The sequence below is a fragment of the Bombina bombina genome, chromosome 3 (assembly GCF_027579735.1).
Source record: "Bombina bombina isolate aBomBom1 chromosome 3, aBomBom1.pri, whole genome shotgun sequence".
Lineage (NCBI taxonomy): Eukaryota > Metazoa > Chordata > Amphibia > Anura > Bombinatoridae > Bombina > Bombina bombina.
The window spans coordinates 230,831,833-230,858,592 of NC_069501.1; the positions used below are offsets into that span (position 1 = coordinate 230,831,833).

The window sequence follows — 26,760 nt, forward strand, 5'->3', positions numbered from 1 at the left end:
AAGCTGCTATGTCAATGTCTATGTTTAATCCTTTTGGATGTAAACTATTGAGCTTTTGGATCCAAAAAGTTTCTTGTTTTCTTAGGCTCATCAACCTATTGCTACAACTCTTAGGTATCCAATCAATTGCTTGAATTTTTAGAGACCTAGAGTCTCCCCCATGATGTTCCAGAAAATGTAATGGTACACTGTGATTAACTACTTTCTCTTTTATATTATATAGATGTTCTGTCAGTCTACTTCTTATCTTTCTTTTGGTGCGCCCTACATAAATTTTATTACACCCACAAGTTAGGAGGTACACTACATATGTGGTGTCACATGTACACCTACTCTTGATATTAAAAGACTTAATGCCTTCGCTGTCTTTAAAGTGACTATCCTTATTGATATGTTTACACATACTGCAAATTTTCTTTCCACACTTGTATGTGCCTGGTTTTAGACTCAGCCAATTACTCTTCCTATCAATTTCTATTATTTCCGACTTCCTCAATTTACTGGGAGCTAGCAGATTTTTCAAACTTCTCCCTTTCTTAAAAGTAAACACAGGTTCTTCTGTCAAGATAGGGGCCAGTACAGGGTCCGTCTTAAGAACTCCCCAATGTTTTTTAATTACATTCTTGATGATCTTATGACCCTCGTTGTAAGTAGTAATAAACCTTAAAGTATCCTTATTATCTTGAGTTGATTTATCCTTTTTAGGTTTTAAAATAGAGTCTCTATCAGTTTCTTGTGCCCTATTATATGCTTGTTCTATTGTATTTCTGTTATAGCCCTTTTCTATGAACTTAGTACTCATATGTTCAGCCTCTTTTTTAAACATCTCTATATCTGTACAGTTACGTCTGAGTCTTAAGAACTGCCCATAAGGCACATTGTCTTTCCATCTCTTAAGGTGGGCACTTCCATTGTCTATGTAACTATTTCTATCAGTAGGTTTACTAAAATTACTCACCGCTGTTTTTAAGTTGGCATCTACATATAACCAAAGGTCTAAAAATTCAATTCTTGTTCGTGAATGTTTACCTGTAAAATTTAAGTTAAAATCATTATTGTTCATATGTGTTAAAAAGCTATTAATCAATGATTCGTCACCCTCCCAGAGGATGATTACGTCATCTATGTAACGATAATATTTTATAATGTTGTTTATAAACGGATTATTGTTCCAAACCTTCTCAATTTCAAATCTGTGCATATAAATATTAGCATACGATGGGGCAAATGTAGTCCCCATCGCTGTTCCTTTGACCTGTTTATAGAACACATTTTCAAAAATAAAATAATTGTGCTCTAAGATAAATCTCGTGCAATCTAGGATAAAGTTTAATTGCTCTGCTGAAAATTTCCAATTCAACAGTTCCATTTCAAGGGCCTTCAATCCTTTCTCATGGGGGATAGAGGTATAAAGCGCATATAGTTACATAGACAATGGAAGTGCCCACCTTAAGAGATGGAAAGACAATGTGCCTTATGGGCAGTTCTTAAGACTCAGACGTAACTGTACAGATATAGAGATGTTTAAAAAAGAGGCTGAACATATGAGTACTAAGTTCATAGAAAAGGGCTATAACAGAAATACAATAGAACAAGCATATAATAGGGCACAAGAAACTGATAGAGACTCTATTTTAAAACCTAAAAAGGATAAATCAACTCAAGATAATAAGGATACTTTAAGGTTTATTACTACTTACAACGAGGGTCATAAGATCATCAAGAATGTAATTAAAAAACATTGGGGAGTTCTTAAGACGGACCCTGTACTGGCCCCTATCTTGACAGAAGAACCTGTGTTTACTTTTAAGAAAGGGAGAAGTTTGAAAAATCTGCTAGCTCCCAGTAAATTGAGGAAGTCGGAAATAATAGAAATTGATAGGAAGAGTAATTGGCTGAGTCTAAAACCAGGCACATACAAGTGTGGAAAGAAAATTTGCAGTATGTGTAAACATATCAATAAGGATAGTCACTTTAAAGACAGCGAAGGCATTAAGTCTTTTAATATCAAGAGTAGGTGTACATGTGACACCACATATGTAGTGTACCTCCTAACTTGTGGGTGTAATAAAATTTATGTAGGGCGCACCAAAAGAAAGATAAGAAGTAGACTGACAGAACATCTATATAATATAAAAGAGAAAGTAGTTAATCACAGTGTACCATTACATTTTCTGGAACATCATGGGGGAGACTCTAGGTCTCTAAAAATTCAAGCAATTGATTGGATACCTAAGAGTTGTAGCAATAGGTTGATGAGCCTAAGAAAACAAGAAACTTTTTGGATCCAAAAGCTCAATAGTTTACATCCAAAAGGATTAAACATAGACATTGACATAGCAGCTTTTATGTAATTAATATATAAAAAAATCTGACATTTTTTAGATATTCTTAAGGTTCCTTTAATAATTCTTGTTTATATAATAATTATTTCCTCCTCTTTTCCCTTCCATTTTAAACAACTTTTAAATAAATTTTAAACAACCTTTAGTAATTGTATAGAATTAATTGGATGATATCTAAATAGAGATGACAGTGTACATACTATCAAATTTTCTAAACACATTTTTGTAGATCCATCCCTCTATACTCCAGATCAACTTGGATACTTAGGATTAAATCACTCCTTTTTAGTAGGAAAGGTATACACATATATATACATAGAGAATAAAAATGTGTTTTCCAGATTGTGAATGCTCATCATATATAGAGATGAATCTTGCTTAAGCTGCAAGGATATGCGCATAAATATATCTTGTTTTAATTTTTAATTATATTTGCTTCATCGAATTAAACCTAGTTGTAGGATCAGAGTATTGTTGTTACATTTGTTGGGTTAATTATTTGTTTTTTGGGATTGCAACATATACTAATTTTGGATGTGTAGATATTAAGTATACATAGATGAATATTGTTTAGTTTGCAGGGATTTTTAGTATATGCATTAACACACGTTGTATCAACTTTTAATATATTTTTTGCTTTATTAAATTTTACCTAGTGGTAGGAGTTTTGTATTATTGTTATAATTTTTTGTGCAAAATAATTGTCCCTTGTCTTTTATTAACTATAGATGTGTTGTAATTAACTGTACACATTATTTGTTATGTGCAAAAGGAACGTAGCATTTTATAACTTGGTCTCTAGGACCCAGTGAGCATTTCTTACCCATATTACACAGAGGAAATTTCAACCAATAGGATTTACTATGAGGGTTTTTATTGGGATGGATATTGAATCCACTCAGCATTAGACTCTTCATCCTCTTGAGAAAGTCTGCACGATAGCAGAAGAAACGCGTAGAGGTACCACAGGACTGAATTTTGGATCTGCAGAGGAGCCGTAGTTCTAAGAATAGAACACTCTGCTTTTTGGACTCTCAGGGCTACCGTAGCCCCATCAACAAGGATTTCCCCTACACTGAAAGTTCCGGTGGACATCAGAAGGGAGCGGACATTGTAAGGCTGTGAAAACAGACCGGAGCAGCTGAGTATTTGGATTAATTACCTTGAAGGAGAAAACTGTTTTATACCTGCTTTATTATTAATAAACATTGTAAGTGCATTTTTTTAAGAGCAGCAGCGTCTGTGTTATTTATTGCACTTGAGTCTCTCTTTGCGCTTTTTTCTTTCAGAATTCAAGTTTTTTGCCCTACTTCATTTGGTGTGAAGGATCCATTTGGTTAACAAGCAGCAGAGGACTCTAGTGGTTTATGGACTGACATTTCTTTGGAAAGTGGTAAAACGTTTTTGTTATTCCATTTGTTCTAGTTCTATTTTTAATTTTTATAGTCTTTTAAATATCATATAATTGTATACAGGTTTTTATCTATTTTTTAGAAATTATACATGTGGTTGTAAGAATTGACATTAGTGTTTTTATTATATTTAAAGAGGGTGTTAGCGCCACTGTCATTTATTTTCTGTGTGTGTTAGTATGCACATCCTGCTGGAGGATAAGAGTCAGGATTGGGTTACCAAACTGGAAGGTATAGTCAGTAAATACCGTAGTGACCTTATTGCATTCAAAAATAAGAAACTCAACAGTGTTGAAACTGATTATAGAGAGAAATGTGTATATAAGTGGCTACATGGCAAAGATGATACTACACAGAATAGACTGCGACGTAATCTGCGCCCTAGAAACACACTAAGTATAGTCGATAGCAGTGGAGGAGATTCCTCAGGCCCGGAGGGTATCACCTCTAGCCAGAGTAATACTAACAATAGCGAACACTCCAATTCTTTTTTAGGAGTGGGGACACGCTCGGCAGCAAAACCACCAACTATTCCCACTACAAAAAGAGAAGTGAGGGAAGAAAAATCAGAAGGGGGGCCACAAAAAAACAATTAGCAAGGAAAAAGTAGATATTATATTTAACCTCAGTAGCAGACATTTGAATGAAGCGGAAATATCCCTGTTAAATCGGGGGCTATCATTCATACCGACCCCCAAAACTGATTCTTTTGATATGCTGGTGGATATACATAAGTTACAAAGGCAGCTGAAACTAAGAGATCATTTTAGAAATTATACTTATGTCCCCACTCCATTCAAGAAAAAATCTACTTTTGAACCTGCAAATACGCATAACTCCATCAGAGGATACACACGGGCTCTTAGCCATGATATCAGACAAATACCCCAACAAAAGACATATTCTAACTTGAGTAAAGCTGAGGCCCAAGCACTCACGGACCTGAAAAATGACACATCCATCATTATCCGCCCTGCGGATAAGGGGGGATCTGTTGTCATTTTAGACTATACAGAGTACAGGAATGAGGAACTTAGACAGTTAAGAGATAGCCAAACGTACAAGAAATTATCTGGTAACCCTACATCAACCTATAAAAGGGTCATTGACAGATTTCTACTGTATATATACAGTCCAGATAGAGGACAGCACAATCTTACACCAATTCAACTGCCAAGGTGCACTGCAAGCCAATTCGTATCCTCTCCAAGAACACAGGCACTCACTGGTCTTTATAAAAGGTAATCCTTTATTCAATCCATTAAAACGATAATAATACCATGACGTTTCAGCACATCATCGTGCCTTTATCAAATGTATCAAAATATTAAAAGCTTCATATCAAACTTACCCCAAATCACCACTTAAATACTACTGGAATATAGCACATGCCGCCAGCTCACCGTGTGTAAAATCGGCGTCTGACGTCATCAGGGAGCGCTGATCTGTGCGCCCTGTGAGATCGTAGGGCCGACGTTGCCATGGCAACATGTAAACTATACACGGTTTCTCGGCGGATGTGCAATAGACCAATAGATATATTTGCATATCGAGTGTGTCGCCGATAACACATATTGACGGAGTTCCCCATACTTATTATAATGGGGCAAAGTACCGCAGATCTCCAAACTATTGGACAAAAACGATGTCTATATCAGCGCAACACTCCCAGCAAATAATACTAAAAACAAAGTGCGTAAAAAACATAGTGTATAAAATTCAAAAATGTGTTAGAAAGGAGCATCTATATAACATTGTATCCATATCACAATGAGTGAAAAGTATCAAGAAAGCATTTGATGTCATAGAGACAGTAAACTACTTCAATTTACATATAAGGTGAAATACTAGCTCACAATCATGCCTACTAGTATTATGGTAGAAACATGGGAACAATATGTGAGAAATGATTATATGTCCATTTTTGAGACCCATACGCTATAACAGGACAAATCTGTGTACTCAGATTATGTTGCAAGAACAGAATTTATCTAGTAGAAAGGACTGAAGTCCAGCGAGGTATTGAGGCCATATGGAGAGATGGTATTTAGCTTGTAGATCCACTTGGTTTCGCATTGTAGTAACAGGTTCCCCCGTCACCTTCCCTTGGGAGTGGGGGTATATGATCTATAAGCATTGTGCGTAAACTTGAAACCACATGTTTATATTGGATGCAATGCCTAGCTACTGGTTGTTCTGATTCACCAATGCGTAGGGCCTCCCGTATTGCACACCGGTGGTTTGCCATACGCTCGCGGAAGGTTGTTACAGTTTTGCCGATGTATACACTGGAACATGGGCAAATAATCATGTATACTACATATATGCTGGTGCAGGTAAGGCGATGCCTAATGTCGAATCTTTTGTTGCTGTGAGGGTGCTGAAACGAATTGCCCCTAAGCATACCATTGTAGGTTACACATCCAAAACAGGGAAAACAGCCCATCTTCGTGGGTTTAAGCCAAGTATCCTTTTTGTAATTCCTTATTGGATCTGACTTAACCAATATGTCCCTTAGGTTATTTGCTCTTCGGTATGCTATTCTGGGGGCAGCCACCCTCCCAAATGGTAGTGTGGGATCACTGCCTACCACTGGCCAATGCCTCCGGACCGCCTCAGTGAGGTGTCTCGAATCTGATGTATATGTAGTAACCATGTTGATCCGGTCAGGGTCTGACTTGGTTGTCCTTTGCCTTTTTTCCAGATTAGTGGGATCCATAAGATCATCACGTGCCTTCTTGACCATCTCTCTAGTATAGCCTCTCTCCACTAGTTTCGTGTCCATTTCTTCCAGTTGTTGATGTAGCATAGGTATCTCACTATTGTTCCTAATGACACGAGTGAGTTGGGAGGTGACAATCCCTTTCTTTTGGTGCAGAGGGTGAAAACTCCTTGCATCCAACAAGGAATTGCGGTCAGTTGGTTTAGTATAAAGAGAGGTACCAAAACGAGTGATACCCTCTGCATCAACTTTGAAAATATTAAGATCCAAAAAATGTACAGATACTGTACTGTATTCCAACTTAAACCTGATTGGACAAGCCATGGTATTCAAATGTGACACCCACTCAAGCAATGCTGGCTCACCACCTCTCCACACCAAGAACACATCATCGATATAGCGTGTGTAGTACATGATGTTGCTATTATCATGTGGCCGCATCAGCGTGCGTTCATACCACGCCATGTAGAGGTTTGCATAAGTGGGTGCCCCATTCGAACCCATGGCTGTACCTGCGATTTGCAAAAAATAGTCATTTTCAAATTTAAAATAGTTCTTCTCAAGACAATGTGTTAACATTTCGCAAAGGAACTCTATAGGTGGACCATTATACAAATCATTGCCCGTCACCATGGACCTGACAGCCTCCACACCCTCATGATGAGGTATCACAGTGTAGAGGCTGTCCACGTCCATGGTGACAAGCACATCATCAACACTTAAACCAACATATTCCTTGAGAACACGAATCATATCTGGGGAATCCTTTAAATAAGATTCAGTATGCTTAACAACATGCTGGAGGTGCGAGTCAATGTATATGGCCAAACTGGACAGAATTGAACCCCTGGCAGACACAATCGGTCTGCCAGGTGGATTTTGTAAGGTTTTGTGCACCTTTGGCAGTAAGTAGAGTACAGGAACCTTTGGATAATCTGTAGTAAGAAATGTCTGCTCCTGTTCACTAAGTATACCTGCCTCAAAGCCCTCCTGTAGAAATCTGTCAATGACCCTTTTATAGGTTGATGTAGGGTTACCAGATAATTTCTTGTACGTTTGGCTATCTCTTAACTGTCTAAGTTCCTCATTCCTGTACTCTGTATAGTCTAAAATGACAACAGATCCCCCCTTATCCGCAGGGCGGATAATGATGGATGTGTCATTTTTCAGGTCCGTGAGTGCTTGGGCCTCAGCATTACTCAAGTTAGAATATGTCTTTTGTTGGGGTATTTGTCTGATATCATGGCTAAGAGCCCGTGTGTATCCTCTGATGGAGTTATGCGTATTTGCAAGTTCAAAAGTAGATTTTTTCTTGAATGGAGTGGGGACATAAGTATAATTTCTAAAATGATCTCTTAGTTTCAGCTGCCTTTGTAACTTATGTATATCCACCAGCATATCAAAAGAATCAGTTTTGGGGGTCGGTATGAATGATAGCCCCCGATTTAACAGGGATATTTCCGCTTCATTCAAATGTCTGCTACTGAGGTTAAATATAATATCTACTTTTTCCTTGCTAATTGTTTTTTTGTGGCCCCCCTTCTGATTTTTCTTCCCTCACTTCTCTTTTTGTAGTGGGAATAGTTGGTGGTTTTGCTGCCGAGCGTGTCCCCACTCCTAAAAAAGAATTGGAGTGTTCGCTATTGTTAGTATTACTCTGGCTAGAGGTGATACCCTCCGGGCCTGAGGAATCTCCTCCACTGCTATCGACTATACTTAGTGTGTTTCTAGGACGCAGATTACGTCGCAGTCTATTCTGTGTAGTATCATCTTTGCCATGTAGCCACTTATATACACGTTTCTCTCTATAATCAGTTTCAACACTGTTGAGTTTCTTATTTTTGAATGCAATAAGGTCACTACGGTATTTACTGACTATACCTTCCAGTTTGGTAACCCAATCCTGACTCTTATCCTCCAGCAGGATGTGCATACTGTTTTGTTTAATGATGTCAGTTTCATTTTTAATTTTATTCTCTAACCTAGTGACCTCCTCTATCACCAACAACATAAGGTCATAGGAGCACTTATTTAACACGGAGCACCACCTCCTACAAAATTCAACATTATTGCGGCCTAGGGTGGGTATATTTTATTGTATACTACAATGCGAAACCAAGTGGATCTACAGGCTAAATACCATCTCTCCATATGGCCTCAATACCTCGCTGGACTTCAGCCCTTTCTACTAGATAAATTCTGTTCTTGCAACATAATCTGAGTACACAGATTTGTCCTGTTATAGCGTATGGGTCTCAAAAATGGACATATAATCATTTCTCACATATTGTTCCCATGTTTCTACCATAATACTAGTAGGCATGATTGTGAGCTAGTATTTCACCTTATACGTAAATTGAAGTAGTTTACTGTCTCTATGACATCAAATGCTTTCTTGATACTTTTCACTCATTGTGATATGGATACAATGTTATATAGATGCTCCTTTCTAACACATTTTTGAATTTTATACACTATGTTTTTTACGCACTTTGTTTTTAGTATTATTTGCTGGGAGTGTTGCGCTGATATAGACATCGTTTTTGTCCAATAGTTTGGAGATCTGCGGTACTTTGCCCCATTATAATAAGTATGGGGAACTCCGTCAATATGTGTTATCGGCGACACACTCGATATTGCACATCCGCCGAGAAACCGTGTATAGTTTACATGTTGCCATGGCAACGTCGGCCCTACGATCTCACAGGGCGCACAGATCAGCGCTCCCTGATGACGTCAGACGCCGATTTTACACACGGTGAGCTGGCGGCATGTGCTATATTCCAGTAGTATTTAAGTGGTGATTTGGGGTAAGTTTGATATGAAGCTTTTAATATTTTGATACATTTGATAAAGGCACGATGATGTGCTGAAACGTCATGGTATTATTATCGTTTTAATGGATTGAATAAAGGATTACCTTTTATAAAGACCAGTGAGTGCCTGTGTTCTTGGAGAGGATACGAATTGGCTTGCAGTGCACCTTGGCAGTTGAATTGGTGTAAGATTGTGCTGTCCTCTATCTGGACTGTATATATATATATATATATATATATATATATATATATATATATATATATATATACATTTGATATACATATTTGCTCATGACGAGCATAGCGCTGACAATGTATTGTCCAGATTATGTACATTATATATACATCTATCTCACACTCATTTAGATATTATACATTATTTCCTAGTTTATTTTCCATTGATTGACTATATATATTGCAGGGGTTAGGTATATATATACTATTATTGTTTACAATTTAATATCCCCTGAATCTATTTTTATGCCATATTATTCTTTTTGGCTATATACGACTGTTGGGATTTAGATAGACCCAAACCTCAGTTTTTAAGGTTTAACATCCTTTGATGTCAATATATGGTCTCAATGAGAATCTCGCTATTGCCTTTTTTATATAGAATATTTCAATATATTTTGTGCTTTAATTCATAATGTTAAAAAAGTACGGGTAACTTCCCTATTATTTATTTAGGTCTGAGAAGTTTCTATGCTTCATTCTGTTCGCTATTTAAGTGATGATTTTTATCTATTTAAATTTTTACACCTACTGATTTAACACCAATGTAGTAGCTGGGTCTGCACACACCTCTATTTCTAACGTATCAATATCTAGCCGGCTCAGCCGAAGGCTGCTATTGGTTCATGGTTTTATGCGCGCATGCGCACTCACCGGCTTTAGACGCCGAGTTGTGTTTTATAAGATGTGATGTTTTTATGTGAAATTTACACCTGATGAAACGGTTGTTATACCGAGAAACGCGTAGTGGATTGGGTATTAAATAAACTACCTATTTTATTTCACTCTTGGACATCACAAAGTTTTTATTCAGTTACAATATATTATATATATGGACATTTCACGAGTGGTTGCTGACATATCACTCTGAGAGGAATCTCTTGTCCTATCCATTTGACTGGATCTTGTCATCAGTATCGAGTGAGCCGACACATATCTCGGGAGGATAGCTCGCTGGGCAGCTATTGATGGTCCAGCTTGCACTTGTGGCACTTATCAAGTGCTTTACATCTAGTAAGTGATATCTTGATATGTGCAGGGACAACTATATTTGACGTATTTACACTATTGTGGCGCCTCCTTTTTGTTTCCTTATTAGTAACAGATAGTAGCCTCACTTCTGACATGGACTTGAGTAAATAAAGCAGGCAGTGAAACTCGCCAACGCTGACTGCTAAGGAATTGTTAATATGAGTACGGATGGTTTCGCAGAAAGACTCTCCCTGCATCTCCGGACTTGAACTTTCATCCATTCTCTCAATGAGAGGCTGACAGGACTATTTAAAACTCCAGTCACATTCCGAAGAGTACTACCCTACATAAGAGACTATCTTGAATCTTCCGACACTTCTCTGCCAACCTCCTGTGACGAAAGGCAAAGAATGACTGGGGGATGAGGGAAGTGGGGGAGGTATTTAAGCCTTTGGCTGGGGTGTCTTTACCTCCCCCGGGTGGCCAGGTTCTGAATTTCCAAAAGTAATGAATGCAGCTGTGGACTCTTCCCGTTTAAGAAGAAAATATTGTTATTAGCAATTGTATTATTCGTAGTTATTAAAAAAAATATGTTGCTGATCTAGAACAAAAATGTGCAAAGGATTTACTTATTTTACACCAGACTTGTCCACCCAAAGGCTCAGGGGCCACAATATTGCCCTCTTAAAAACATTTTTTTTTTTTTGCCTTTACCTGGTAAAGATTTTTGGAATGTTTTTGTCTAAAAGTGTATATTTTGCTTTAATTACAAAAAAAAAAATAATATAATATAATATAATGTGCCTCCTCATAACAAATTTAACAGCCCTCTTTTAGACCAATATTTTTAATTTAATTGGAGTATTAAATGGACATTAAACTCATCCCGCGTGAAATGGATAGCTCACTGACTGATAAGGACAACTCATAAAGGGCCTGATACTCAAAACCTCGCCGCTCAGGCGAGATATTCAAAGAAGCCTTGTCAGTACGGCGAGGCCATTAAAAAAATTTAGAAACATAAATTTTATCTTGAGAAATGTTTATGTTGCTATGTAGTGTTCTTTATGTGAAACTGTGATTCCTACATTACAATACAAGGTCTAAAAAAAAATCCCAAAGATTGCATTTGATTTCTCTTTGTGCCGGCGACTTTTAGAATATCAGACCCACAAAAACGGCTTTAATTTTTAAAACATATTCATTAATTTTCATTTTAATTACACATATTAAAACTGGTGCTGACAAATCAGAAAATGGTTTAAAAAAACATCTGTAGTAATGAGATAGAATGTACATACCAGTGAGGCAAGCAGTAAATAGGTCCCCACATGACACATGCTTGATGGTCACCCCAGACTGCCCTTCCAGGAAGCGTGATATGAACTGAGGCTGTGCATGCTCTACAGAACCAGGAAGAGAGGGGGCTCCAGCACCCATCGGAGGAGACTAAAGTAGAAAAAAAAAAAATTCAAGTGTTAAAGGACATTAATATCACAAAAATATAATTTACATATATTAAAGAATAAAACCACAATTTTCAGCAGTCAAAAGTACTGGAATTATATTCTACAGTCACAGTGACTGTTGGCTGCATAAATTCTAGGTAGGGATAAAGGAATGACCTTATCATTAAGATCTCCATGAATTTATAAGAAGCCAAAACTTATATTATATACATTTTTGTTCTTTCTGCTAAATTTTCATTTAGTCTCCCACACTTGCATGTTCTACCTTTGCTCTCTGCTTTCAATATCTTCTGAAATGCCACCCCCAATCCACACCATTCTTCTCATAATTCTATAAAATGCAGATGTTTGTTTACTTGCTAAGTACATACACCAGCTGTGACTGACACTATTTTGGTAACATTTGTATGGGTTTGTTAACACTGTGAATGACAGGTTTAGCTTTCAGAAACTACAATAGGAGTTTGAAATTCTAAAAAATAAACAACTTGTTTAGGTATCTAGGAGTTCACTTTAGTTGTATGTTCATATACATGAAACAACTTAAAGGGACAGTATACAACAATTTTCATTTAACTGCATGTAATAGACACTATTATAAAGAATAATATGCACAGATACTGATCTAAAAATCCAGTATAAAACGGTTTAAAAACGTACTTAGACGCTCCCAGTTTAGCTCTGTTAAAAAGGTTAGCTGGAACACCCAATGAAAGTGTTTGTATAACAAAAAGAGCAGCCACTCCCTCTTTCCTCTGCATATGAAAAGACTCTTTACACAAACAGGTGCAAGCTGGAGTAGGTATACATCAGTATTCTCCTAAATCTTTGGGGCTTGGTTAGTAGTCTGAAAATCAGCACAATGTTATTTAAAAATAAGCAAAACTATACTTTAAAAAAAAAAAAAAAAAGCTGTATAGGCTATGAAAATGGATCATCTACAAAACATTTATGTTAAGAAAAATCTAGCGTATAATGTCCCTTTAATCATGTAAATATTTTTTGCTTGATAACAAAATTTATGCTTACCTGATAAATATCTTTCTTTCCGGACATGGAGAGTCCACAACGTCATTCCAATTACTAGTGGGATATTCAACTCCTGGCCAGCAGGAGGAGGCAAAGTGCACCCCAGCAAAGCTGTTAAGTGTAACTGCCTTTCATCTGAAGGAAATGGAAAAGGAAGAAACACAAGGGTGAAAAAGGTGCCTGAGGTTTACTCAAAAAAACTGCTGCATTATAATTAAAAAAGAAGGCGGGTCGTGGACTCTCCATGTACGGAAAGAAAGAAATTTATCAGGTAAGCATAAATTTTGTTTTCTTTCCTATGACGTTGAGAGTCCACAACGTCATTCCAATTACTAGTGGGAACCAATACCCAAGCTAGAGGACACGGAATGAACAGGGAGGGAGAAAAAAGGCAGGAGGACCTAAACAGAAGGCACCACCTCTTGAAGAACCTTTCTCCCAAAAGAAGCCTTAGCCGAGGCAAAATTATCAAATTTGTAGAATTAAACACCAGGGCCTGTACAAAGGCTTGAACATCTGGTAGATCTGCCAGACGTTTGTGCAAGAGGATAGATAACGCTGAAATTTGACCCTTTAGAGAACTGACCAATAAACCCTTATCCAGTCCATCCTGAAGAAAAGACAAAATCCGGGGAATCCTCACCTGGCCCCAGGTGAACCCCTTAGATTCGCACCAATAAAGATATTCACGCCATATCTTATGGTAACTCTTGCGAGTAACCGGTTTTCGAGCCTGAATCATAGTGTCAATGACCGCTTCAGAAAACCCACTTCTAGACAGAAATAGGCTTTCAATCTCCATGCAGTCAGCTTCAGAGAATCTAGGTTTGGATGAAGAAAAGGACCCTGAATTAGAAGGTCCTTCCTCTGAGTTAACCTCCAGGAGATGACATCCTTACAAGATTCGCGAACCAGATCCTGTGAGGCCATGCAAGAGCTATTTGAATCACTGATGCTCTATCCTGTTTGATACGAGCAATGACTTGTGGAAGGAGAGCAAATGGAGAAAACAGATAAGTCGGAGAAAACCTCCAAGGAACCGCTAGAGCATCTATCAGAACGGCCTGAGGATCTCTTGACCTTGAACGGTACCTTGGAAACTTGGCGGGATGCCATCAGATCCAATTCTGGAACCCCCTACTTGAGGGTTATCCGAGAGAACACTTCCGGATGGAGAGCCCACCCCCGGGATGAAAATTCTGTCTGCTCAGAAAATATGCCTCCCAATTGTCCACTCCTGGAATGTGGATTGCAGATAGGAGACAATCGTGGGCTTCCACCCACAGCAGAATTTGAGTTACCTCTTTCTTGGCTAAGGAACTCTGAGTGATTGATGTAAGCCACTGAGGAGGTGTTATGTCCGATTGAAATCTTATAAACCGGGTTAACGCCAGTTAAGGCCACGTTAATAGGACATTGAAGATAGCTCTCAACTCCTAAACGTTTATGAGAAGAGAGGACTCTTCCCGAGACCACAGGCCCTGAGCCTTTAGAGGGCCCCAAACAGCTCCCCAGCCTGACAGGCTAGCGTCTGTAGTAACAACTTCCCAAGAAGGTCTCAGAAAGCAAGTGCCCCGAAACAGATGATTCTGTGACAGCCACCACGAGAGAGAATCTCTTGTTAGAGGGTCCAGATTTATCCTCTGAGATAAATCCGAATGATCTACGTTCCATTGATGGAGCATACAAAGCTGCAGCGGTCGAAGATGGAACCGTGCAAAAGGAATGATGTCCATGAATGCCACCATCAGGCCAATCACCTCCATGCATTGGGCTACAGATGGACGAAAAGGCATACTGGAGAGAAAGGCAGGAAGCAAGAATCTTGTTTTTTCTGATCTCCGTCAGAAAAATCTTCATGGACAGGGAATCTATTATAGTCCCTAGAAAACACACTTTGGTAGATGGAACAAGAGAACTTTTTTCCAAATTCACCTTCCACCCATGGGAATGAAGAAAAGACAACAGCATCTCTGTATAAGATTCAGTTAGTTGAAAAGATGATGCCTGAACCAAGATGACGTCTAGATAAGGCGCCACCGCAATTCCCTGGGATCTGATCACAGCAAATAGCGCTCCCAAGATCCTTTGTGAATATTATGGGAGCCGTGCCTAGACCAAATGGAGGAGCAACAAATTGGAAGTGCTAGTCCAGAAATGCAAACCTCAGATACTGATGGTGTTCACTGCGAATGGGAACATGAAGGTATGCGTCCTTTAGGTCTATGGTCGTCATAAACTGACCTTCCTGTACCAAAGGAAGAATGGAACGAATAGTTTCCATCTTGAAGGATGGAACCCTGAGGAATTTGTTGAGACACTTGAGGTCTAGAATGGTGGGAAAAACTCCTTCCTTTTTAGGAACCACAAATAGATTTGAATAGAATCCTAGAACCTGTTCTGCTAGAGGGACAGGAATAATAACTCCCAGAAAAAATAGGTATTTTACACCGTTTAAGAAGACCTCCTTTATTTGGTATGAGGACAGTCTTGACAGGAGAAATCTGCCTCTTGGAGGGCAAGACTTGAATCCCATCCTGTAACCCTGGGAAATTATGTCCACTGTCCAAGGGTCTGGGACATCTCGTATCCAGGCTTGATGAAAAAGAAAAAGCCTGCCCCCCACAAGATCCACACTGGGATCGGGAGCGGAACCTTCATGCTGATTTAGAGTCAGCAGAAGGCTTCTTGTTTTGTTTTCCCTTGTTCCAGGGCTGGTTGGATTTCCAAGAAGATCTGGGTTGATCTGGTTTGGAAGAGGAAGAGGAGGACTTTGGTCCCTTAAAGTTATGAAAGAAAAAAAAATTAGAGGTCTGATGACCTCTAGGTCTATTTTTCTTGTCCTGAGGTAGGAAAGATCCCTTTCCACCTGTTATCTCTGAAATAATCTGCTAGACTAGGTCCAAACAAAGTATGTCCTTTATAGAGTAAAGCCAAAAGCTTGGCCTTAGAAGAAACATCGGCAGACCACGATTATAACCACAGAGCCATGTGGGCTAGTACCATGAAGCTAGACATCTTAGCTCCCAGACGAATTATCTGCATATTGGCATCACAAATAAAAGTATTGGCCAATTTGAGAGCTTTGATCCTATCCTGGATCTCCTCTACTGTAGTTTCCTGTGTAATGAGATAAGACAATGCATCACACCAATAATATGCAGCTCCCACTAACGTAGCAATACTCACTGCTGGTTGCCACTGTAGTCCTTGATGAACATACATCTTTTTTAAGTAAGCCTCTAGTTTTTGTCCATTTGGTCCTTAAAAGAGCAACTATCCTCTATAGGAATGATAGTTCTCTTAGCAAAAGTTTAAATAGCTCCTTCAACCTTAGGTACAGTGCACCACGAGTCACGAATAGAGTAAGCAACAGGAAACATCTTTTTTAAAAAAGGGGATGGGGAAACAGGAACCCCTGGCTTGTCCCATTCCTAAGCTATAATTTCAGAAATCTTCCTTGGAACAGGAAAAACTTCCTCAGAAGAGGGAGAATCATAAACTCTATCCAGTTTTAAAGACTTAGTAGGGTTGGCAGCAACTGAAGGCTCAGAGTCGTCTAACGTAGCTAGGACCTCCTTCAATAGTAACCAGAGGTGTTCAAGCTTAAATTTAAAATTTACTTTTTCAGATTCTGAAGATTTTTCTGCTTAAAGGGACAGTATACTGTAAAATAGTTTTTCCCTTAATGTGTTTACAATTGCTTTTTTTACCAACTGCAGAGTAAAAAATGTATGAAAATTAGCTTTTTAAGGTTTATTTCTGTATATTAAATCTCTGATTTTGTGTTTTGAAGCCACAGCCTAATAAAATAGGTTGAGCTTGTAGGTATAATCAGATATCATTACTGTATCACATTGTGCACATATACCTGCTTCTTTATCTTATATCTGTCCTTAAAACAATCACCAATACTTTGAGAGAACAATGGAAAATCAACAATTTATTACCTTATCTCTGCTTTATCACACTGGGAGTGTAATTTCTTCTGCTGGCTGTGTTTGCACAGCTTATCTATAGCTGGTACGCGCGGCCACAAACTTTCAGAATAGGTGGGGATACCACATGTTAAATTAACTATTTCAAATGCCAATATAAGGGTAAAGGAGCTACTTGTAAACAATTTAATACACTCCAGCAGGTAAAGTGGATCATTGGGAACAAATTAAAGGGGAGAACATTTTTGAGTAAACTGTCCCTTTAAGTGTCAGAGTCTGAGATCTCACCTTCAGAAGCTACTGAAGAATTCTCCTCATCAGACAACTGATCCAGAGTGGCTAATGCAGTTCTAGAGTGAGGAACCTTAGTATCAGGCAAACGTTTAGATTTTCTCTTGCGCTTACCCAAGGAAGGGAAAGCATATAAAGCCTCTGTAACAGCAGAGGAAACCTGAGCGGCATATTCCCCAGGTAAATAAACACCCCAGGAGGTTGAGAGGACACAGAAGGCACAGTATGAGAAACAACTAAGGCTTGGGACATTTGAGGAGAAAGCTAAGGCATGCAATGCACAGCATAATCCTGAGAGACAGTTGGCTCAGAAGGGAGTCATTTATCCTTAATTTTTTTTAGTTAAACAAGAGGAGAAAAATTGCATAGGAAGAACAATTTGAGCCTCTAAGCATAATAAACATTTATCCATATAAATGGACCGATTCTGTTCAGAGTCCATGTTATGGAGTAAAAAGGTCCCACTAGTAAAAAATAAAAAATGTATTTACCAAATTTATTATTCAGTGTGTATAATACAAAATGAATTATTCATGGTGCATAAAATGAAAATAAACATCAAATACGTTATATAGAACAAAAATCTCAGATTGCCTGAGGCGCCTACCAGCCAGAGAGACACCCCACTAGTAAGAGGAAAAACGAAACTCTTTGTAGAGATTTCCTCTCCTCTTAAACAATCCGTAGAAGAGGACTAAAAGCAGGCATAAGAAAAAACTTCTAACTGTAGATCCTTTGCTCTGAAACACAAGATCGCAATCGTCTACAACTGCTCCGCTCCGTGAAACCAGAAGTTTAGGTCACATGATCGGGACCGATATTAACTGCACAGATATTTTCATTAGAGAAAAAAGTGAGCGAAAATGCCGGCAGTTTAAAAAATGGCTTTCTATATTAATCAAAAAAGACTTTCCCTTGTATATAAGGCAAAGGCCTAGAACTAAAAAAGCCCTCAAGTTAGGCTATTAAAAAAAATATACTTCCCATCAAAAATAATGAGAGAAAAGGTTAAAAAATATAGTGTCTCCTTAATTTTAACCTCCTACATCCCTTAGCCAAGGTGTCCTGCTCATACTAATAAGTGCCATTTTTGAATAAGAGAAATATTGTGTCCCCAATATGAATCCTTAAACTATAAGGATTATTAAGTCCCAGAAGGGATCTGTTTTAAAAAGGAAATTTATGCTTACCTGATAAATTGATTTTTTTCTATGATACGACGAGTCCACGGATTTCATCCTTACTTGTGGGATATTATCCTCCTGCTAACAGGAAGTGGCAAAGAGCACCACAGCAGAGCTGTATATATAGCTCCTCCCTTCCCTCCACCCCCAGTCATTCGACTGAAGGTTTAGTAAGAGAAAGGAAAAGCTAAAGGTGCAGAGGTGACTGAAGTTGTAAAAAATAAAATATAATCTGTCTGAAAAATGACAGGGAGGGCCGTGGACTCGTATCGTAGAAGAAATCATTTTATCAGGTAAGCATAAATTTCCTTTTCTTCTACAAGATACGACGAGTGCACGGATTTCATCCTTACTTGTGGGATACAATACCAAAGCTACAGGACACGGATGAAACGGGAGGGACAAGACAGAGACCTAAACAGAAGGTACCACTGCTTGAAGAACCTTTCTCCCAAAAACAGCCTCAGAAGAAGCAAAAGTATCAAATTTGTAAAATTTGGAAAAAGTATGAAGGAACGACCAAGTCGCAGCCTTACAAATCTGTTCAACAGAAGCATCGTTTTTAAAGGCCCATGCGGAAGCCACAGCCCTAGTAGAATGAGCCGTAATTCTTTCAGGAGGCTGCTGTCCAGCAGTCTCATATGCCAGGCGGATGATACTCCTCAGCCAAAAAGAAAGAGAGGTAGCCGTAGCTTTCTGACCCCTACGCTTTCCAGAATAAACAATGAATAATGAAGATGATTGACGGAAATCCTTAGTTGCCTGTAAGTAAAACTTTAAGGCACGGACCATGTCCAGGTTAGAAGAAGGATTAGGACACAAGGAAGGAACAATAATTTCCTGATTAATATTCTTATTTGAAACAACCTTAGGAAGAAATCCAGGATTGGAACGCAAAACCACCTTATCAGAATGAAATATAAGATAAGGCGAATCACATTGTAACGCTGAAAGCTCAAAAACTCTACTAGCAGAAGAAATAGCAACCAAAAACAAAACTTTCCAAGATAACAATTTAATATCTATGGAATGCATGGGTTCAAACGGAACCCCTTGAAGAACTCGAAGAACTAAATTCAAACTCCAGGGAGGAGTAATTGGTCTAAATACAGGCTTAATTCTGGATAGAGCCTGACAAAAAGACTGAACATCTGGCACATCTGCCAAACGTTTGTGAAGCAAAATTGACAAAGCAGAAATCTGTCCCTTTAAGGAACTTGCTAATAACCCTTTCTCCAATCCTTCTTGGAGAAAAGACAGAATCCTGGGAATCCTAACTTTACTCCATGAGTAGCCCTTGGATTCACACCAATAAAGATATTTACACCATATCTTATGATAGATTTTTCTAGTGACAGGCTTACGAGCCTGTATCAAAGTATTGATGACCGAATCAGAGAATCCCCGCTTAGATAAAATCAAGCGTTCAATCTCCAAGCAGTCAGCTGCAGAGAATTTAAATTTGGATGTTGGAAAGGACCTTGAATGAGAAGGTCCTGTCTCAAAGGAAGTTTCCACGGTGGCAGAGAGGACATGTCCACTAGATCCGCATATCAAGTCCTGCGTGGCCACGCAGGCGCTATCAGGATTACTGAAGCTCTCTCCTGTTTGAACCGAGCAATCACGCGAGGAAGGAGAGGAAACGGTGGAAACATATAAGCTAGGCTGAACGACCAAGGCATCTATCAGTTCGGCCTGAAAATCCCTCGACCTGGATCTGTAACGTGGAAGTTTGGCATTCTGACGAGATGCCATCAGATCTAATTCCGGTCTGCCCCATTGGCGAATCAATGAGGCAAACACCTCCGGGTGGAGTTCCCACTCCCCCGGATGAAAAGTCTGACGACTTAGAAAATCTGCTTCCCAGTTCTCTACTCCCGGGATGTAGATTGCCGATAGATAGCAAGAGTGGGCCTCCACCCATCGGATTATCTTTGATACTTCTATCATCGCTAAGGAACTCCTTGTTCCCCCCTGATGATTGATATACGCCACAGTTGTGATATTGTCCAACTGGAATCTGATTAATTTGGCCGAAGCCAACTGAGGCCACGCCTGAAGCGCATTGAATATTGCTCTCAGTTCCAGAATATTGATTGGAAGTAGAGACTCTACCTGAGTCCAAACACCCTGAGCCTCCAGGGAATTCCAGACTGCACCCCAGCCCAGTAGGCTGGCGTCCGTTGTCACTATCACCCACAAGGGTCTGCGGAAACAAGTCCCCTGGGACAGATGATCCGGCAACAACCACCAAAGTAGAGAGTCTCTGGTCTCTTGATCCAGATAAATTTGCATAGTCCCCATTCCCCTGTCCGAGCATGCACAGCTGCAGTGGTCTGAGATGAAAGTGAGCAAACGGAATGATGTCCATTGCCGCTACCATTAATCCAATCACCTCCATACACTGAGCCACTGATGGCAGAGGAATGGACTGAAGTGCTCGGCAAGTATTTAGAATCTTTGATTTTCTGACCTCCGTCAGAAATATTTTCATGTCTACCGAGTCTATCAGAGTTCCCAAGGGAACCCTTGTCAGTGGAACTAGTGAACTCTTCTCTATGTTCACCTTCCAGCCGTGAGTTCTCAGGAAAGACAACACTGTGTCCGTGTGAGATTTTGTCAGATGATAAGTTGATGCCTGGATCAAAATATTGTCCAGATAAGGCGCCACTGCTATGCCCCGCGGTTTGAGAACCGCCACAAGGGACCCTAGAACCTTTGTGAAGATCCTGGGTGCTGTGGCCAACCCAAAGGGAAGAGCCCAAACGGAGCTAATGCCAGCTGCCTTCTCAGTCAGAGTAAACTGCGCGTCTGAGCACGTGAAAATAGGCCCCGCCCATCATGGACAACGTTCTCATCAGCCTGAACAACCGCATGGGAAGCGGTTTAGCAATAAGCCATGTGGTCCCCTAAATACAACCTCACTAAACAGCCATATGATTATTTGTTATCAATAAAAAAAACGTTAAGCTGCCTCTCCCAGTGTCTCTGACATATGCTGCAATAAGCCCTTTGCTGCATTAAGCCCATATTATGTCAATAAAAATAATACACACAGGATTTCAGTAATACCCTTTTGTTTACAGGTCTACTGCTTACCCCTTCCCTTGCAGGGAAAAAAAATGTCAGCCAGTTCTGATATACTAAGTCTCCTCAGAAATAAAGGACTGAACATACCTCAATGCTGCTTGTAGCATGAAACCGTTTTCCACACTGAAGATTTCTCTTGTACTGCCTTCAGAAGCTCTGTGGGAACCAACATGGATCTTAGTTACATCTGCTAAGATCATCAACCTCAGGGCAGAAATCTTCTTCCATATCTTCCCTGAGGAAAATAGTACTCACCGGTACCATTTAAAATAAAAAACTTCTTGATTGAAGAAACTAAAACTAATACCTCCCTTTACCTCTTCCTAGTACTAACACAGGCAAAGAGAATGATTGGGGGTGGAGGGAAAAGAGGAGCTATATATATATATATATATATATATATATATACAGCTCTGCTGTGGTACAATTGCCACTTCCTGTTAGCAGGAGGATAATATCCCACAAGTAAGGATGAAATCCGTGGACTCGCTGTATCTTGTAGAAGAAATGAGGATTAACCTTGTAAGTTCTGCAGTCCTTCTGTACCTAGAAGGCAAAAGCACTTCCTTAGATCCAATTGCATGATAGCTGCTGATCCTTAGGTGTGGCAGGCGCTTCACTCCCTATCATAGACCTGTAGGAAAAGAAAGAACAGAGTAACCAACTCTGGCTTTCTACAATGGAGTAGCAAAGTGTTAAAAGTAAAGCAAAGACTTCCTCGCCGCCTTTTAACTGCTAAAAGCCACCACTACTTTTACTCAAGAGATTGACATGCACACAGCTAGACCCCAATCCTTGCTTGCAGGGAAAAGTACCCATAAAAGGATTAAATATCTTCAGACACCAACTTTGCACAACCTCCATTGACAGAGGCAAAGAGAATGACTGGGAGTTATGGGTAAGCCAGTTACACTTAACAGCTTTGCTAGGGTGTTCTTTGCCTCCTCCTTTTTTGCTGGCCAGGAAATGAATATCCCACTAGTAATTGGAATGACGTTGTGGACTCTCTATGTCACAGGAAAGAAAAAAAGTTTGAAACGATTATTTTGAAATTTGAGGACCGACTGAACACTGGTAAAAGGGGCATAAAAGTGAAAAAAGCAAATGCACTGTTGCTTGTATTTAACTGTGTGCACAAACATGCACTTCCTGTTATTTTTAAAATCAAAACACAGGTCTTAAAGATAACTTTTTACGTAAAAATATTGAATTGGTGCTTTTTCATATGTATAACAAAATGACAAACAATAAAAACGTGGCTCATTTGACATCCAGTTTTTCCTTACATTTGAACTGTTTTCTTTTTTTCACAGTATTTCTCTGACATGTGCTGCTCACCTCCCACATGATGAGCCTCCCAGACTTTGTAACGCCAGCTTTCTGAGTCCTTCCAGCTGATACCTGTACAACCTCAGTGTTTAACATTGGGAGTCTCAAGGGAGATGCTATTCCACTTCCCCAGGTGTACACAGTGGACAGAGGGGGTGGGACACCTGGCTTTGCTGGAGAATAGCCAACACGGCCACCTGCTCATAACAAATCAACAGAGAAATAGGATATGACAGCTACAAATATGGTGATATATTCCTTTAATACATAAGACAAGTCACTGCAAATACAGAAATGATGGAAGCAAATCTTCCTTCTTATACTTCACCTTTAGTAAATGGGAAGCAAAACAGTGGCAGTGTTTTATTACTGTAATGATATAGCTGACAGGATATTCATATTAGAAAGACAGATGAGAACATTCCATGTCCCAGGAAATGGTAGAGTGATCCCGTAAATTGCAGCACAAATAAAATATGAAAACAAGCAGAATCTGTCAAGATACTAGATAATGCTTTTGTGCAGTAATGTTGTATTTAACCAAATGTGATATATAGACAACCAATGTCATATAGTTACTTCAATATTACCTTAGTATTACATGCTGTGCTAAACTACAGTTACATCACTGAAAAATGCAGATTTTCAGTGTCTGTTATTTTGTGTCAAAGGTACAATGCAAAAGGTAACAGACACACAGCAAATTTACATCTATGAATTACATAGTCAATAATGCTGTGAGCTTTCACTTTCTATGATTGGTGATTGTATGTTTACCTAGCAGTGCTGCACAGAACACACATACAACATTTTACTAGGATCTACAGAGTCATTTGGTTTAGCAAACAAATATTATACTAATTGTGTAGTTGCTACACAAGCAATTATATAAGCAAAGTGTTACTAAATGGCAGCCCCAAACCTCTTGATCTAGCACTGGGGATCTGACTTGCCGGCCGTCCACGGTTCACCGCAGGTACAGCCGTTATAGGCTTCTCTACTCTGCAGAAAGGAAAACAAAACACTTTACAAATAAATCTTCACATTGAGTGTATGTATATGCTAGATATCCATTTTCATCTTTGAGACATGAAAGGAAATCTTGCTAAGCAAGTCTTGCCATCTACCATTTCATAGCATAACTATAACATAAGGAAAGCAGATGGAAAAATGATATCTTGAGTCACATTACCAATGACAGAACATTAATCATGATATATCATAGCAAATATTGGGCATTAATTGGGCTAGAAGTAAGAAGTATTGGGCTAGAAGTAAGCTTTTTGGGTGCGTCGTGTTGAGTTCGTATTATGATTTGAAAGTAAACTGTTTTCTCTTGCACTCTAACCCTATGAGCGCAAAAAGCATAGAAAAAAATCTGAAAATATGAATCACATAACATAATAAATGGCAGTCTGCAGAGACTTAGATACAATGTAATCACAGAGGTAAAAGGTGTATTAGTATAACATTGTTGGTTATGCAAAACTGGGGAATGGGTAATAAAGGGATTAACTATCTTTTTAAACAATAAAAATTCTGGAGTAGACTGTCCCTTTAAAAGTGATAAGCACAATCCTATTTAGATTTCTAACAGCTTATATATACAAAAAGTAGTAATAAAAAAGAGAAACTCAGAGTGAGTACCAGTAGTGAGGGTTGCTCCCATCCTCACCTCCATAAAACCACAAAGAAACCCTATTATAAAAAAACTCCAAACTGAGGGGAAAGTCTAGTTTATGGGATTTAACATCAATAGCATTTGAGTTTCATCATCTTACTTTTTAATTCCCCATGTTAAAAGACAATGTATTAAATTACCAGAATTATTCACTAGCACAATAATACTTTACTTCCCTACAAAATGTTTAGTACTGTAAAACAAATCAGCTACCTGGCATTAGAAAATAAAAATAATAATAATCTGCTGACCAACCATTTGAGAGCCATCAGTTCAAAGAGCAGCAGGAAACACCAGATTATAGTTCCATGACAGAACAGGCACATTGAAGGTCAGTTTAAATGTAATTATCTTTTCAAGGCCTGTACAAAAGGTCTAACTGCCCATTTGAGGGGTCACTGTCTGAAAATAGGAAAGAATCGTGTGAAATCTGGAAATGTGTAGAGGAAAGTTCAGAAAGAAGGAATAAAGTAAATCAGGAGACCAGACAAGAACACAATTGAAGCAGTAACAAACGTTATCAACGTTTCAAAGAGGTCAAATATATGTTTTTATATATAAAATAATGAAGTTTTAGAACCATATTTCAGGCAAGGCACAATTGACTACACCAAGGCAAACCTCATATGAAGTGTCCTCTACCAAATGTGTGTGTTTGATCCATCACTTAGAAAGAAAAAAAGTTTGGCACCAAAGACAACTGATTTAATGCACCTGAACCCAAGTACTATGATCAGAATTCAAGGTATTACACAGTCTAGATAATGACTACTTTTTAAACCCAATTTGCAAAATGCTGATAGATCTGGCTCAATATGTGTACTGGGAACATCTACATCTAGTGATGATGTAAACAATGTTAGAATTAGCAGATCTACATAAAATAATACAACTTTTTTTTAATATACGGGTTAAAATGGCATACAAGGGGGGGTGGAGCCAACTTTCAAGCAGTGCAGTCGTGTGAGAGATTAGCTCCGGCAGTAAAAATTTTGTTAAAAGATCTACAATCGATAAAAGTGACATCTAAGGGAGGAAAACACTTTGACTCAAGTCTAGAGTCTATTGAGAACGTTAGCTGAATGATTTTCAGGCGTCTGCGGGATAGAAGACCGGCCACTAAAACTATAGCCCAGGGTCGGGGACTGTGGCCCGCAGAACAGCCAGAAGAGAGGCTCACTATACAGAGGACTCCCGAATAGAGGGGTGATTAACCCACACGCCACAAGATACGGTGGTCGGCTGGTGCAGCTGGCTCGGAGAGAGGAGACACAGCGCAAGAAGCTTGGAGGCGGGAAGACACTGGCCACTGCTGGAGCCGAACGACCTGAGGGGCAATGTGAGAGCCAGCACCCGAGATCCCATATAACCACAGGAATACATCTGGAACGCTGAGCTCTGAGGTGTGAGAATGTACTGAGGTGCAGGACACAGGAGGCAAAGACCGGGAGAGCTGTGGAGCAGCGGGGAGGAGGCCGCCATATTTACTTAAAAAGTAAGTGTGCAACAACTCTTACACACGCACTCGAGATTGGCAGGTGACCTGACACATTGTAGTCAGGCTTGCATTGCCTATAATACACGGCTGCATAGAGCTTCCAGAGGGGAAAGAAAGCCCTTGAATATAAAGGGACTGACAGACATTAAAGCCACTAGAAACGACACAGGGGATAATTCATTTAGAAAATACAGTCCCCCTCCAAGACATACCCCCTCCTGTTGCCGGGCCATGCGAGTCTATGAGTAGATCGAGACATTACCATGGTCCTCCTCCATTGTGTTAAAAACAAAAAAAGGACCCAACACTGCCCACAGAGATAACAACTTAAAAAGATCTGGAAACACACAAATTGGGCTCAGCAGGAGTGCAAACAGTAAAGGGTCCACCAGACACTCGAGCTAAAGCAACCCCAGCTAACACCCTCTCTTCAGATAGCAACACCAATAAGCAGACAACCATAGCACCTGAAAACAAATAATAAGAGCAACATCTCTGGGCGGCCAATATTAACACCTCAAGCTGCAAATAACAACAAGGCCCCAGTCAGAACCTTTGACAGCACCCCTGACACACTGGCATTCCCCAGGAATAGGAGAGTGCAATCCCTTTTTAAACCTCTATATTCTGATCCCGATTCTACATATTTAGTTCTCGGCTAAAGAGACTTTTACAAATCCTTTGTAATTTGTCCATTTGTCAAGTACTACAGGAACCCTCTCTGATACTACCCCCAGCCTTATTAGCTGA

At 39.3% G+C, this 26,760-nt stretch overlaps 1 protein-coding gene across 1 annotated transcript in view; it reads right to left on the reverse strand.

The window, feature by feature from the left end:
- The window catches only part of NEK8 (NIMA related kinase 8), a 196,830-nt gene that overhangs the window by 41,545 nt on the left and 128,525 nt on the right, over positions 1-26,760 (reverse strand). Inside the window, exons 6-8 of the mRNA XM_053706189.1 lie at positions 23,754-23,833; positions 22,841-23,028; positions 11,803-11,950 (exon numbers count right to left, since the gene is read on the reverse strand). Of these exons, the coding sequence (XP_053562164.1) occupies positions 11,803-11,950; positions 22,841-23,028; positions 23,754-23,833 (416 nt within the window). The remainder of the gene's footprint in view (positions 1-11,802; positions 11,951-22,840; positions 23,029-23,753; positions 23,834-26,760) is intronic.